The sequence below is a fragment of the Schistocerca piceifrons genome, chromosome 1, assembly GCF_021461385.2.
Source record: "Schistocerca piceifrons isolate TAMUIC-IGC-003096 chromosome 1, iqSchPice1.1, whole genome shotgun sequence".
NCBI classification, from domain to species: Eukaryota; Metazoa; Arthropoda; class Insecta; order Orthoptera; family Acrididae; genus Schistocerca; species Schistocerca piceifrons.
The window spans coordinates 367,693,505-367,706,026 of NC_060138.1; the positions used below are offsets into that span (position 1 = coordinate 367,693,505).

Genomic DNA, 12,522 nt, shown 5'->3' on the forward strand with positions numbered 1-12,522 from the left:
TTTTATTACATATTCGTGTAGTACGTAAAGAAATATAAATGTTTTAGTTGGAACGCTTTTTTCGCTTTGTGATAGATGGCGCTGTAACTGTCACAAACATATGGCTCACAATTTTAGACGAACAGTTGGTAACAGGTAGGTTTTTCAAATTAAAATACAGAACGTAGATACATTTGAACATTTTATTTCGGTTGTTCCAATGTGACACATGTACCTTTGTGAACTTATTCATTTCTGAGAACGCATGCTGTTACAGCGTGATTACCTGAAAGTACCACATTAATGCAATAAATGCTCAAAATGATGTCCGTCAACCTCAATGCATTTGGCAATACGTGTAACGACATTCCTCTCAACAGCGAGTAGTTCGCCTTCCGTAATGTTCGCACATGCATTGGCAATGCGCTGACGCATGTTGTAAGGCGTTGTCGGTGGATCACGATAGCAAATATCTTCCAACTTTCCCCACAGAAAGAAATCCGGGGACGTCAGATCCGGTGAACTTGCAGGCCATGGTATGGTGCTTCGATGACCAATCCACCTGTCATGAAATATGCTATTCAATACCGCTTCAACCGCACGCGAGCTATGTGCCGGACATCCATCATGTTGGAATTACATCGCCATTCTGTCATGCAGTGAAACATCTTGTAGTAACATCGGTAGAACATTACGTAGGAAATCAGCATACATTGCACCATTTAGATTCCCACTGATAAAATGGGGGCCAATTATCCTTCCTCCCATAACGCCGCACCATACATTAACCCGCCAAGGTCGCTGATGTTCCACTTGTCGCAGCCATCGTGGATTTTCCGTTGCCCAATAGTGCATATTATGCCGGTTTACGTTACCGCTGTTGGTGAATGACGCTTCGTCGCTAAATAGAACGCGTGCAAAAAATTTGTCATTGTCCCATAATTTCTCTTGTGCCCAGTGGCAGAACTGTACATGACGTTCAAAGTCGTCGCCATGCAATTCCTGGTGCATAGAAATATGGTACGGGTGCAATCGATGTTCATGTAGCATTCTCAACACCGACGTTTTTGAGATTCCCGATTCTCGCGCAATTGTCTGCTACTGATGTGTGGATTAGCCGCTACAGCAGCTAAAACACCTACTTGGGCATCATCATTTGTTGCAGGTCGTGGTTGACGTTTCACATCGACCTTTTACGCAATTGGTAAACGGTCCGTTTTAACATGGGTAATGTATGACGAAGCAAATACCGCCCGCACTGGCGGAATGTTGCGTGATACCAGGTACTTATACGTTTGCGACTATTACAGCGCCATCTATCACAAAGCGAAAAAAGTGGTCAGGCTAAAACATTCATATTTCTTTACGTACTACACGAATGTGTAATAAAAAAATGTGGTTTCCTATTTTTAAAAAAACGCATCTGATATCCATTTGACCTATGGCAGCGCCATCTAGCAGGCCAACCATAGCGCCATCTGGTTTCCCCCTTCAAGCTAGACGAGTTTAGTTCTTTGTAGTTTTTTCGTTTGATGTTTATTTCATGAGATATTTGGCCCGGTCACTATCAATGGACCACCCTGTATAGTCTCCATAAACGTGTTACAGAAGTGGTTCTTAGCACAAATAGTAAACATACTTGGGTGCGTAATGTAGCTTGTACTCTTCTTTATTCCAGCAATTTTATGGATATGCAAGGTATTATAAAAAAAAAGGGGGCCATACAGGCGATCATTGTAGGCAAAACCACCCTTTCCTTCTGCCTCCTCGATTTCTATCTAACCATCTATGGCCATCCTATCGCCCTCACCCCCACCGTTAAGTACCTTGGCGTCACCCTCGACCGTCGCCTCTCCTGACCCCCATCTCTGGAAAATCCAAGCTAAGGCACGCTCCCGACTCTGTCTCCTCAAGCTCCTTTCTGGCCGTACATGGGGTCTGGACCCCTCCACCATACTCCACACCTATAAATCCCTCATCTGCCCTATCCTCTGTTACGCCCATCCTGCCTGGATCTCCGCCACCCCCTCCTTTTACAAATCCCTTCAGATCCTTGAACGCCTTGCTCTCCGCCTTGCCTATCACATCCGTCTCCCCTCCCCCACGAGGAACCTGTATGACCTCATTCTGTTCCCCCACCTCCTCCTTTTCCTTGAAAGGATATGAATCCTCTACACCTCCTGTAAACTCGATCCTCCTCAACCGCTTGTCTCCCCCATCCTCTCCCACCCCCGCCCACTGCCGCACCTGTATTTCCACGTCCCACCTGATCTCCATCTCTCCACCCTCCTTACCCTCTCCCAAGGTGGCTTCCACCAGCTCCCCCTCCCTGATGATGCCCTCCTTCCCTCCATATCTACCCCTCCCACCAACTTTGATCTTCCCTCCCTCTTCCTGTGTTTGTTCCTTTGGGCACCCTCCCTCCCTTCTCTCCTTCTCTCCCCCTTCCCTCCCTCCTCCCTTTCTCCCCACTCCTCCCCCGGGCTTCCCCTCCCCCGTCCCTCTACTCCTCCTCCCATCTCCTCTGCCATTGGCATCTTTGTTCTCCCCTCTCCCCCCCCCCTCACCCTTCTTCCCCTCTTGGCGGGTCCCTGGACTTGCACACGTTACGTGGACATTTGGGCGCCGGAGATAATCGCCGTCGTGTTTTGTGTTCAGTGTTCACCGTCACACTCCATCGTTCACCTGTGCCATCGACATCTTCAGTGTTTGTGCGTCGTGTCAACAGTTTGTAGTGTGGATTATCGTCGAGTGTGAATGGCTCCGTGTTTGTAATTATGTGTCTACTGTTTTATTGCCCGCCATTATGTAACTTATGTGTATTCTTTCTGTTTTTTTCTCATTGTCTATTCTATGGCTGAAGAGCAGCGTAGAATGCTGCTGACAGCCTGTCTGTTGTACAGGTTTTAAAATAACCATAAAGAAAAAGAGGGGGGGACGGTACTTTACAGGTGGCAGCGCTTGTGGTCGGCAGTTACCTGGCAGCACCTGCACGACTCGGACGCCGAACTTGGCGAGCTCTACGCGCAGCGCGTCGCTCCAGGCGGCGACTCCCGCCTTGGTGGCGCCGTACACCGCCACGCCGGGCAGCGACACCTGCGTGCAGTGGCTGCTCACCGTCACCACGCGGCCTGCCAACACCCACACTCCACGTCACCTCACTGCCGTCGTAGCTGCGACAACTGTGCTCGCTGTAAACTTGTTAAAATAAGCCGATACAAGAACACAGCAGTCCGTTTTGGACCGTAGACCGTTCCTGTGTAAAGCTCAGCCAGGCGACATGGGCGACACACACACACACACACACACACACACACACACACACACACACACACACAATATCGGCGAATTACAGCAAAGACTGTGCAATCACTGGACGTTCTAAGTGAAATGGTTGGATTTTGATGGGGAGCCGAAGTTTCTCAGTGGTGGATCCATTCAGTTCTGGGCGGGGGTCACCCCCTTTTTTTAACATGCCAGAGATGGGTACGATTTTAATAATAACACTAAAATATACAAAAATTTTAATACTGAAATACTAAATTGCTTAAAATATGTAAAATACTAGCGGATGATTCTGTAGTATACAGACAAGTTACAGCATTAGAAAATTGCAGCGAAATGCAGGAAGATCTGCAGCGCATAGGCACTTGTTACAGGGAGTGGCAACTGACCCTTAACATAGACAAACGTAATGTATTGCGAATACATAGAAAGAAGGATCCTTTATTGTATGATTATATGATAGCGCAACAAACACTGGTAGGAGTTACTTCTGTAAAATATCTGGGTGTATGCGTACGGAACGATTTCAAGTGGAATGATCATATAAAATTAATTGTTTGTGAGGCGGGTGCCAGGTCGAGACTCATTGGGAGAGTCCTTAGAAAATGTAGTCCATCAACAAAGGAGGTGTCTTACAAAACACTCGTTCGACCTATACTTGAGTATTGCTCATCAGTGTGGAATCCGTACCGGGTCGGGTTGACGGAGGAGATAGAGAAGATCCAAAGAAGAGCGGCGCGTTTCGTCACAGGGTTATTTGGTAAGCGCGATAGCGTTACGGAGATGTTTAGCAAACTCAGGTGGCAGACTCTGCAAGAGAGGCGTTCTGCATCGCGGTGTAGCTTGCTCGCCAGGTTTCGAGAGGGTGCGTTTCTGGATGAGGTATCGAATATATTGCTTCCCCCTACTTATACCTCCCGAGGAGATGACGAACGTAAAATTAGAGAGATTCGAGCGCGCACGGAGGCTTTCCGGCAGTCGTTCTTCCCGCGAACCATACGCGACTGGAACAGGAAAGGGATGTAATGACAACTGCACGTAAAGTGCCCTCCACCACACACCGTTGGGTGGCTTGCTGAGTATAAACGTAGATGCAGATGTAGAAACCCGGCATTACCCAGGTATTTATACGTAGTTGTGCTTCCACGCCCTTACCACACAGCATCTGGATTTGTGCTTGATGTTTACGACGTCATATCTCCTGAGCTACGTGTAGTACAATGATATAATTTTGTAGGTACGTTCAGCCGCAAAATGTGCTGCAAGTGGAGTTAGTAGCAATGACGTAATAAATTTAAATGTCGTGCGCGATCCGGCAGTATTTCACGTATCTCAGTGTTTATGAAGTCATATCTCATGAACCGAGGCCCACGAGAAAGACAGCCCGTGGCGCGTTCGTCATAGCACGTCACACTATAGGCCTTACAAATGCCAGCAGCTGTCTCCGGCAGGGAGCGAGTAACTATTTCAGAGGAGTTTAATAATTGTGCTCGTTTAAATGCGTACAAACTCTCGACAATGAACGACAAGGGTAAGACCTTTAATGGGGACCTTTTCAATTATATTTTGATTTCCCGTGAACCCAGCACGGAGCCGAGCATTCGCGAACTGTGGCGGAGGGGACGACTAGTGTGACGTCACCAGTTCGTTGCAGGGCCCACATATCTCGTTGACTCCGTCCTGAACTATATGTTGTAAAATGATATAATATTGTTGGTGCATTCAGCGGCATGTGTGGATACTGTCTGCGACATTTATTGCGAATATACTTAATAGGAAAGAAGTAAAAAATTTAAACTTTAAGCATTATGCAACAATTTCTCACGTATCTCACTGTTTATGACGTCATATTTCCTGAACTGTGTCGTACAGTGATATAATTTTGCACTTATATTGAGTGATATATAAGCATACTGTCTGAAAATGCGTCACCAGTACAGTTAGTATTAAAGAAGCGTCCGCCTCGGTATCTGAATGGTCAAAAAACTGAGTTCACCGATCAACAACGAACTAAAAAAACGGGTGTCTTTCGACGTCCGCCCTGAGCATATACTACGAACGAAAACGAACAAAATGAGATTTAAAAAAAGAAAGTGGTCAGCGCTGCCGAATGCTGTGCATAGGGGCCCGAGTTCGATTCCCAGCGGGATCGCAGATTTTCTCCGCTCAGGGACTGGGTGTTGTGTTATCATCTCATCCTCATCGACAAGTAAGTCGCCGAAGTGGCGTCAACTCAAAAGACATGCACCCAGCGACCGGTCTACCCGACGGTAGGCCCTAGCCACACGACATTTCATTTTTCATTAAATAAGTAATATATTATAACGTCATGCCTCATGTGGTACTTTTATTGCACAACCAGTGAAAAAATTGTAAGCGATAAACATTTTTCCTTTCGTCATTTTGTTGGGATTATCAGCAAGAAAAAAATTCGTTAACGTTTGATGTGTTAAGTTCGTTATAAGTCGCTAAGTCCTCTGGTTCTCCAGTACTGGATGGATGAAGTCTGGGAAACCACGCGTCATGAGCTACGCTTATTTTTCACCCCCACCCGTTCGATAGGTACGTGGTTCTTACCCCCAAGGCGAGCGTCGCTTGACAATAGGGTACATATGTACCAAGATTGGCCGAAATGGATCCAGTGATGTAGCAGAAAATATAAAACATAATACATACATACACATACGCTCGCGCACACACTCACACACACACATTTTTACAATATGTGTGGATTTTAAAATAATAATAATAATAATAATAATAATAATAAAAGGCAATATATACAGTGGGACGGAAGGATTCATGATTGCAATACAGGATCCAACAATAAACACCAGATATTACAGCAAGCATATTATTAAAGATCCCAATACCACAACAGATAAATGCAGACTTTGCAAACAACAAATAGAAACGGTAGATCACATCACAAGCGGATGTACAATACTAGCAAATACAGAATACCCCAGAAGACATGACAATGTAGCAAAAATAATACATCAACAACTTGCCATACAACATAAACTAATAAAACAACACGGTCCCACATACAAGTATGCACCACAAAATGTACTGGAGAATGATGAATACAAATTATACTGGAACAGAACCATTATAACAGACAGAACAACACCACATAACAAACCAGACATCATACTCACCAATAAAAAGAATAAATTAACACAACTAATCGAAATATCCATACCCAATACAACAAATATACAGAAGAAAACAGGAGAAAAAATTGAAAAATACATCCAACTGACTGAGGAAGTCAGGGACATGTGGTATCAGGATAAAGTTGACATACCGATTATACGATCAACTACAGGAGTCATACAACACAATATCCACCAGTACATCAACGCAATACAGCTACATCCAAATTTATATATACAGCTACAGAAATCACACAAACACAAAGGAAGCTTCTGAAGCAGGGAACTGCAGGGTGAGATGGAATTCAAAACCCTTCGTCAATGACGCAAATGCACCAACGAGGAAAAAGTGGTGCTGACGAGATAAATCCTGGCCTATGGGGCAATAGAAAAAGTCCTTTGATGATTGTTGTTTCACTCTGCTTCCAACTTGTGGCCGAGTTACATTCCAAGAGTGGAAGGTGGCGAGTGTTCCCTGTTGATTTAGGCAGCCACACCGTGCTAGTCCATGGACTCCACGGTTATTCTGCAAGGTCGCATTGCTGCCAAGGATTACGTGACCAATTTGGCTAATCAGGTCCATCCCACGGTACAACATTTGTTCCCCACTGGTGACGCCGTGTTCCAAGACGACAAGGCCGCCGTTCACACAGCTTGCGTCGTCCAGGACTGGTTTTCTGAGCACTAGGATGAATTGTCACACCTCCCCTGGCGGCCGTAATCACCAGACCTTAATATTATCTAGCGTTTGTGGTCACTTCCAGAAAAGGGCACGTGACAGCTGACCATCTCCTTCATCGTTACCTGAACTTGCCACTATTTTACGGGAAGAAAGGTGTAACTTTCACCTGAAAACCATGTACAGCATGTGTATTTATTCATTCAGAGACGCCTGGGAGCGGTTTTGCTTGCCAACGGTTTTTCTGCACCGTACTGGGCCTGCTAATGGGTTGAGTCTGTCCTCTTTCCATATTTTTGTCTCTCCCCTCTAGACCAGCAACAGATTATCACAATTTCGGTAGTGTCATAACTTACATACCGTGAAATCGAAGTATGCACTCACCAGTAGTCTACGTTTATGCAGACATGTAAATGAGGGAATACTATTTCTTTCACTCGTTTTACGCTATCTTTAGGAATTCAGTTTTTTTTTTTTCGGTCTTGCCTCACTCAATTAGCCGATTCTAAGCGTGCACTCAGTTTCGAGACTTAGTTTCCATGCTACTTTAATCTCCGAAGGTGAGCTGTAAAATTCAGGAGTGGATACACAAGGTGTGTTCAAAACATAATGGTCATTTTTGTAGGTTGACGTGGTGTACTAGTCCGATTCGCAAGATTTTTTCGTTGTTGTGTTGGTGAGATGCTATTCCAACAAAGTTGGAGCACCTCTGCAGTGCTGTTCGAGTTTAGGGGGAATACCGACTGGGGTGAGGCGTGACAGGGAGTTTGGGCTGAGAACGGAGGCGTGCTAGAGTAATCTGTGCACCTGTGCATAGCCACTGTGCCATGGTGGCGTAGCGGTTAGCACATAGGCCTAGTGACCAGGGTTCGAATCCTGCCCTTGGTACAAATTTTCATTCGTCACATCAGCCCGCATATATTCAAAATGGTTCAAAGGGCTATGAGCACTATGGGAGGTCATCGGTCCCCTAGAACTTAGAACTACTTAATCCTAACTAACCTAAGGGCATTACGCACATCCATCCCCGAGGCAGGACCGTAGGATCGCGTGGTTCCAGACTGTAGCGCCTAGAACCGCTCGGCCACCCCGGCCGGCGTGCATATATTCCTCATAGATGTTTCAGACTTGAAAAGGTCTCTGGAATCAGAGTCGAATTCCTCAAAAGTGTCTGCACAGTGTTACCCATATCGACTATTTAGTCTGTTCCAGATGACGACAGCTGCGTTCACAGTGAAACGTCCCCTTAAAAAAATTAATGAATTACTGTGCTGATAAACCTCTTACATTATTTGATTTTGAAACAGCTGAGCAGAACTGAACGTACTCAGACATTTCGCTCTTTACCTATTCTGATCAACACTAAACTGACACACAATATTTTTAGCGCATCGCAATCTGACTTTCAATAATCCCTACAAAAAAATGGCCCTGACTAACATTAACCAATACCTTTCACTAATCACTTACCTCACAAAAACGTTCGCGACTCGAACTACTGAAATACAGCGAGCGCCACTACTGCCAGCTAAATAAAAGATTCAAACTACTGAAGGCACTAACTACTGATAGGCATAGTTAGTAAATGAAAGATTTTGATGGAGAACAAACAATGTATTTACCTTAATAGTGTTCAAAAGTCATAATATATATATCAGTCCATGATATCCAATATTACAAATTTACTCTTTCTGATGGACACACGTCCAGATCATCCGCTCTCAAAACTCCGCCATTTCTCTCCCCACATCCACCACTGCTGGCGGCTCACCTCCAACTGCACAACGCTACGCGCTGTTAACAGCCAACTGCCCAACACTACAATAGCAAACAACAATGCAAACCAGCCACAGACTGCACACAGCACAGTCAGTGATTTTCATATAGAGCGCTGCTACATGGCGTTACCACCATAAAAACCTAAATAGCCTACTCACAACAGTCCTGCACGAATACTTTCTGGTTTCTCGAGCACTGAGACGCCCCATCGCACCTCGACTGGTCCGTTAAATGATGGAATGTTCATTCCGTAGAGAGTGTCTGACAAGGGGACCACAAGGCAATCTGGGTTCTGTAATTTTTTTTTATTATTTTACATGAAGCTCAGGACTCAAACATCAGACACCCAAAGCAGTTCGATGCAATTGTCAAAAATTCTCGAGAAAATTGAAGTTTTCTGAGGTTCATTAATACTCTAATGTAAGGTTGACTTTCCGACAGGAAGCGTAGTAGTGCGATTGAATGTTCGGCTGCCACCTAGGTGGCATCGGTTCGATTCCTGGCTGAGGTAAATTTTTAAACAATAGTGTGTGCTCCGCGAGCATTTCCATGAAGTGTAAAATAAGTAAAGATGAAAAAAGTTTAATCGGTAATGTTTTTTTAATTTAAATATCTACAATAAACAATCTTTAATAAAAGATGGGTAACAAAGAATTTATATTTACAATGACAACTGGATATTTATTGACATGTACAATTAGAAACAAGGAGACGTTAATTTTTCTTAAAAATAACAATTAAATTTGTGTTGATTAGCATGAATTTCATGAAATTTATCTTTAGATGAGTAGGTATAGGAACTATGCGGAAAAAACGAAAAAAAAGCGGCAAAAATAACACTCGAACCAGAGATTTACAGTCTTGAGGCTGTTGATTTTTTTCCGATATTTATGTATTTTACGCTTCAAGGAGATTCTCGTAAAACATCGGCTGGGAATTGAACAGGGGCCCCCCAAGCGGCAGCTGAGAACTCTGCCGAAGTGCCGCGCTGCCTGTCAAAACAGGGACCTGGCTTCAGTGTGTTCAGGGCACTCGGAAAATTTCAAATTCGATTTTCTCGAGAATTTTTGAAAGTTGCATTGAAATGATTTGGTAAATAGATATTTTAGGTCTGCACCTCACGTACCATAAATACATACAAAAAAACTACAATAATACAATAATCAGATTTCCGTGTGCTCTCCTTGTGAGACTATTCGGAACAGCTTGTGAAACACGGCAGTTAAGATTCCACAATTTGGCAGCTCTACGATATCTAACAAAACGAATGACTTCAGTTCGATGTTATAGCTTACTTGAAGAATAAACTGTCCTCCTGCCCGAATAGTGGCCGTTGTCGAAGCTAGAGGCGGTGTTAGCGTGACGTCTCCCGGGGAGAGGGCGAGGGGGGGGGGGTCCGATATTTTTTTTTCGGTATGCTTGCATTTCGTAAACCTAGCTGCACGCTGTCGTCGAAAGGAAGATGACATCTGACTCTGTTTTCGTTCTGAGCTTCGCAACAGACTGTTTTGACGGTCCCATAAGGTGATGAATTCAGCTGAACGATGTAAATCTATCGAATATCTCATATATACACGAGCTGCAAGGCTGGCGTAAGTAAAGGATACTTTATTACTGAAACACAAAAAAATGTAGAGAAGAAATGTTGCATATAACTGAACTGACTGTTTTAGGGTTTTGTAGGTCAGTTGGTTAAAAAAATGTACCCTTACAGGATAACTTTGTTGTCCACCTGTGTTTGCCCGACTGTTCAAAATTGGTTTGCTCAGGAACGACTAAACGTATCAACTTGAAATTTATATCACATACTGATGTCTATAGTCATTTGGTGGTGTAAAAATGTTAAGCATCTAAGTCAATGCACTCAAGTGATACAGACACATTGTCATCTATTTTGATACTCGTAAACTCACTCATTAAAACGTAGAGATTTTATAGGTATTAAAACCCATAACGTAGAATCATAAAATTTGGGAAGAAGAAAAGTTTCAAGTACCAGTAAAGGAAAAGAATAGGAAAATTGTTAATTTGTAGTTTCTTTTGTTATTTGCTTCAAACTTGAAATGAAAACATTCTCGAAAGTCTGGGAATCCTTGGTACCGATATCTTGCCGGTATCAATGCCGATAGCAGACAAAAATCGTCGAGATCCCGGAATCCCAGGGTGGATGAACTGTCTAAACAAACAGTTAAGTTTGTACGGAACCCTCAGTGCGCGAATAATACCCGCACCTGGCCAAATTGTTACAGCTTCGTTTTGAACAACTGCAACTATACTTTAATTTCTGTTCTTTCTCTGGCATATCACATTTGCAATATTTTTCACCTTTTTCGCGTGGATTTTTCTTCATCCATACAGCTCCTTATTCCTTGCTTATTCTCCATAGGGATATAAAAAATTAGTATCTGTGAAACTCATTAAATGTTTTTAGAAAGTTTCATTCGAGATAATTTGTGTGATCTGATAAATTATGGTGGTCCACAGGATGATGATTAGGAAACCTGAAATGAAAGAAGAAACAGTAGAAGAAAAGAACTTTATCAAAGGATACGTGTGTACGTGTAATATTAAAAAGCAAGTCTCGAAAGCACTGCAAAGAGCAGTATACATAAAATCAGTGTAGCGCAAGAGTGTCTTTCATTCTAGATTTAAAAATCTTTGTTTTATCGCTCAAGGGTTTCCATTTCTGTTCAGACTCAATGAAAAGATAATTATGACTACAGTCTGCGTCTTTCTCCGCAGTAGTTAAATAAGATATATCGAAATGCAAACTGTTTTTCCATAATTTCGGTTCAGTGATTGAGACAGTCTTATACAATGAAGCGCCAAAGAAACAGGAATACGCTTGCGTATTCAAATACAGAGATATATAAACAGGCACATACGACACTGCGGTCGGCAACGCCTATAAAAGAAAAGTGTCTGGCGCAGTTGTTAGATCGGTTACTGCTGCTACAATGGCAGGTTACCAAGATTTAAGTGAGTTTGAACGTGGTATTATAGACGGCGCACGAGCGATGGAACACAGCATCTTCGAGGTAGCGACGAAGTGGGAATTTTCCCGTACGACCATTTCACAAGTGTACCTTGAAGATCCGGAAGCCGGTACAACATCAAATCTCCGACATCGCTGCGGCCGGGAAAAGATCGTTCAAGAACGGGGTCAGCGATGATTGAAGAGAAATCGTTCACGTGATAGAAGTGCAACCTTTCCGCAAATTGCTGCAGATTTCAATGCTGAGCCATCAACAAGTGGTAGCGTGCGAACCATTCAATGAATCATCATCGACATGGGCTTTCGGAGCCGAAGGTCCACTCGTGTACCCTTGATGACTGCGCGACACAAAGCTCAAATACGCCTCGTTGGGCCTGTGAACACAGACATTGGACTGTTGATAACTGGAAACATTTTGCCTGGTCCGACGAGTCTCGTTTCAAATTATATCCTGCGGATGGACGTGTACGGGTATGCAGACAACCTCATGAATCCGTGGACCCTGCATGTTAGCAAGTGACTGTTCAAGCTAGTAGAGGTTCTATAATGATGTGGGGCGTGTGCAGTTGGAATGATATGGGACCCCTGTCTAGATACGACTCTGACAGGTGACACGTACGCAAGCATCCTGTCTGATCAACTGTATC

At 43.8% G+C, this 12,522-nt stretch overlaps 1 protein-coding gene across 1 annotated transcript in view; it reads right to left on the minus strand.

Annotated features, from left to right (window-relative positions):
* Positions 1 to 12,522, minus strand: part of LOC124722421 (D-beta-hydroxybutyrate dehydrogenase, mitochondrial-like) — an 86,154-nt gene that overhangs the window by 7,894 nt on the left and 65,738 nt on the right. The window contains exon 5 of the mRNA XM_047247617.1: positions 2,958 to 3,110. Coding sequence (XP_047103573.1) covers positions 2,958 to 3,110 — 153 coding nt within the window. The remainder of the gene's footprint in view (positions 1 to 2,957; positions 3,111 to 12,522) is intronic.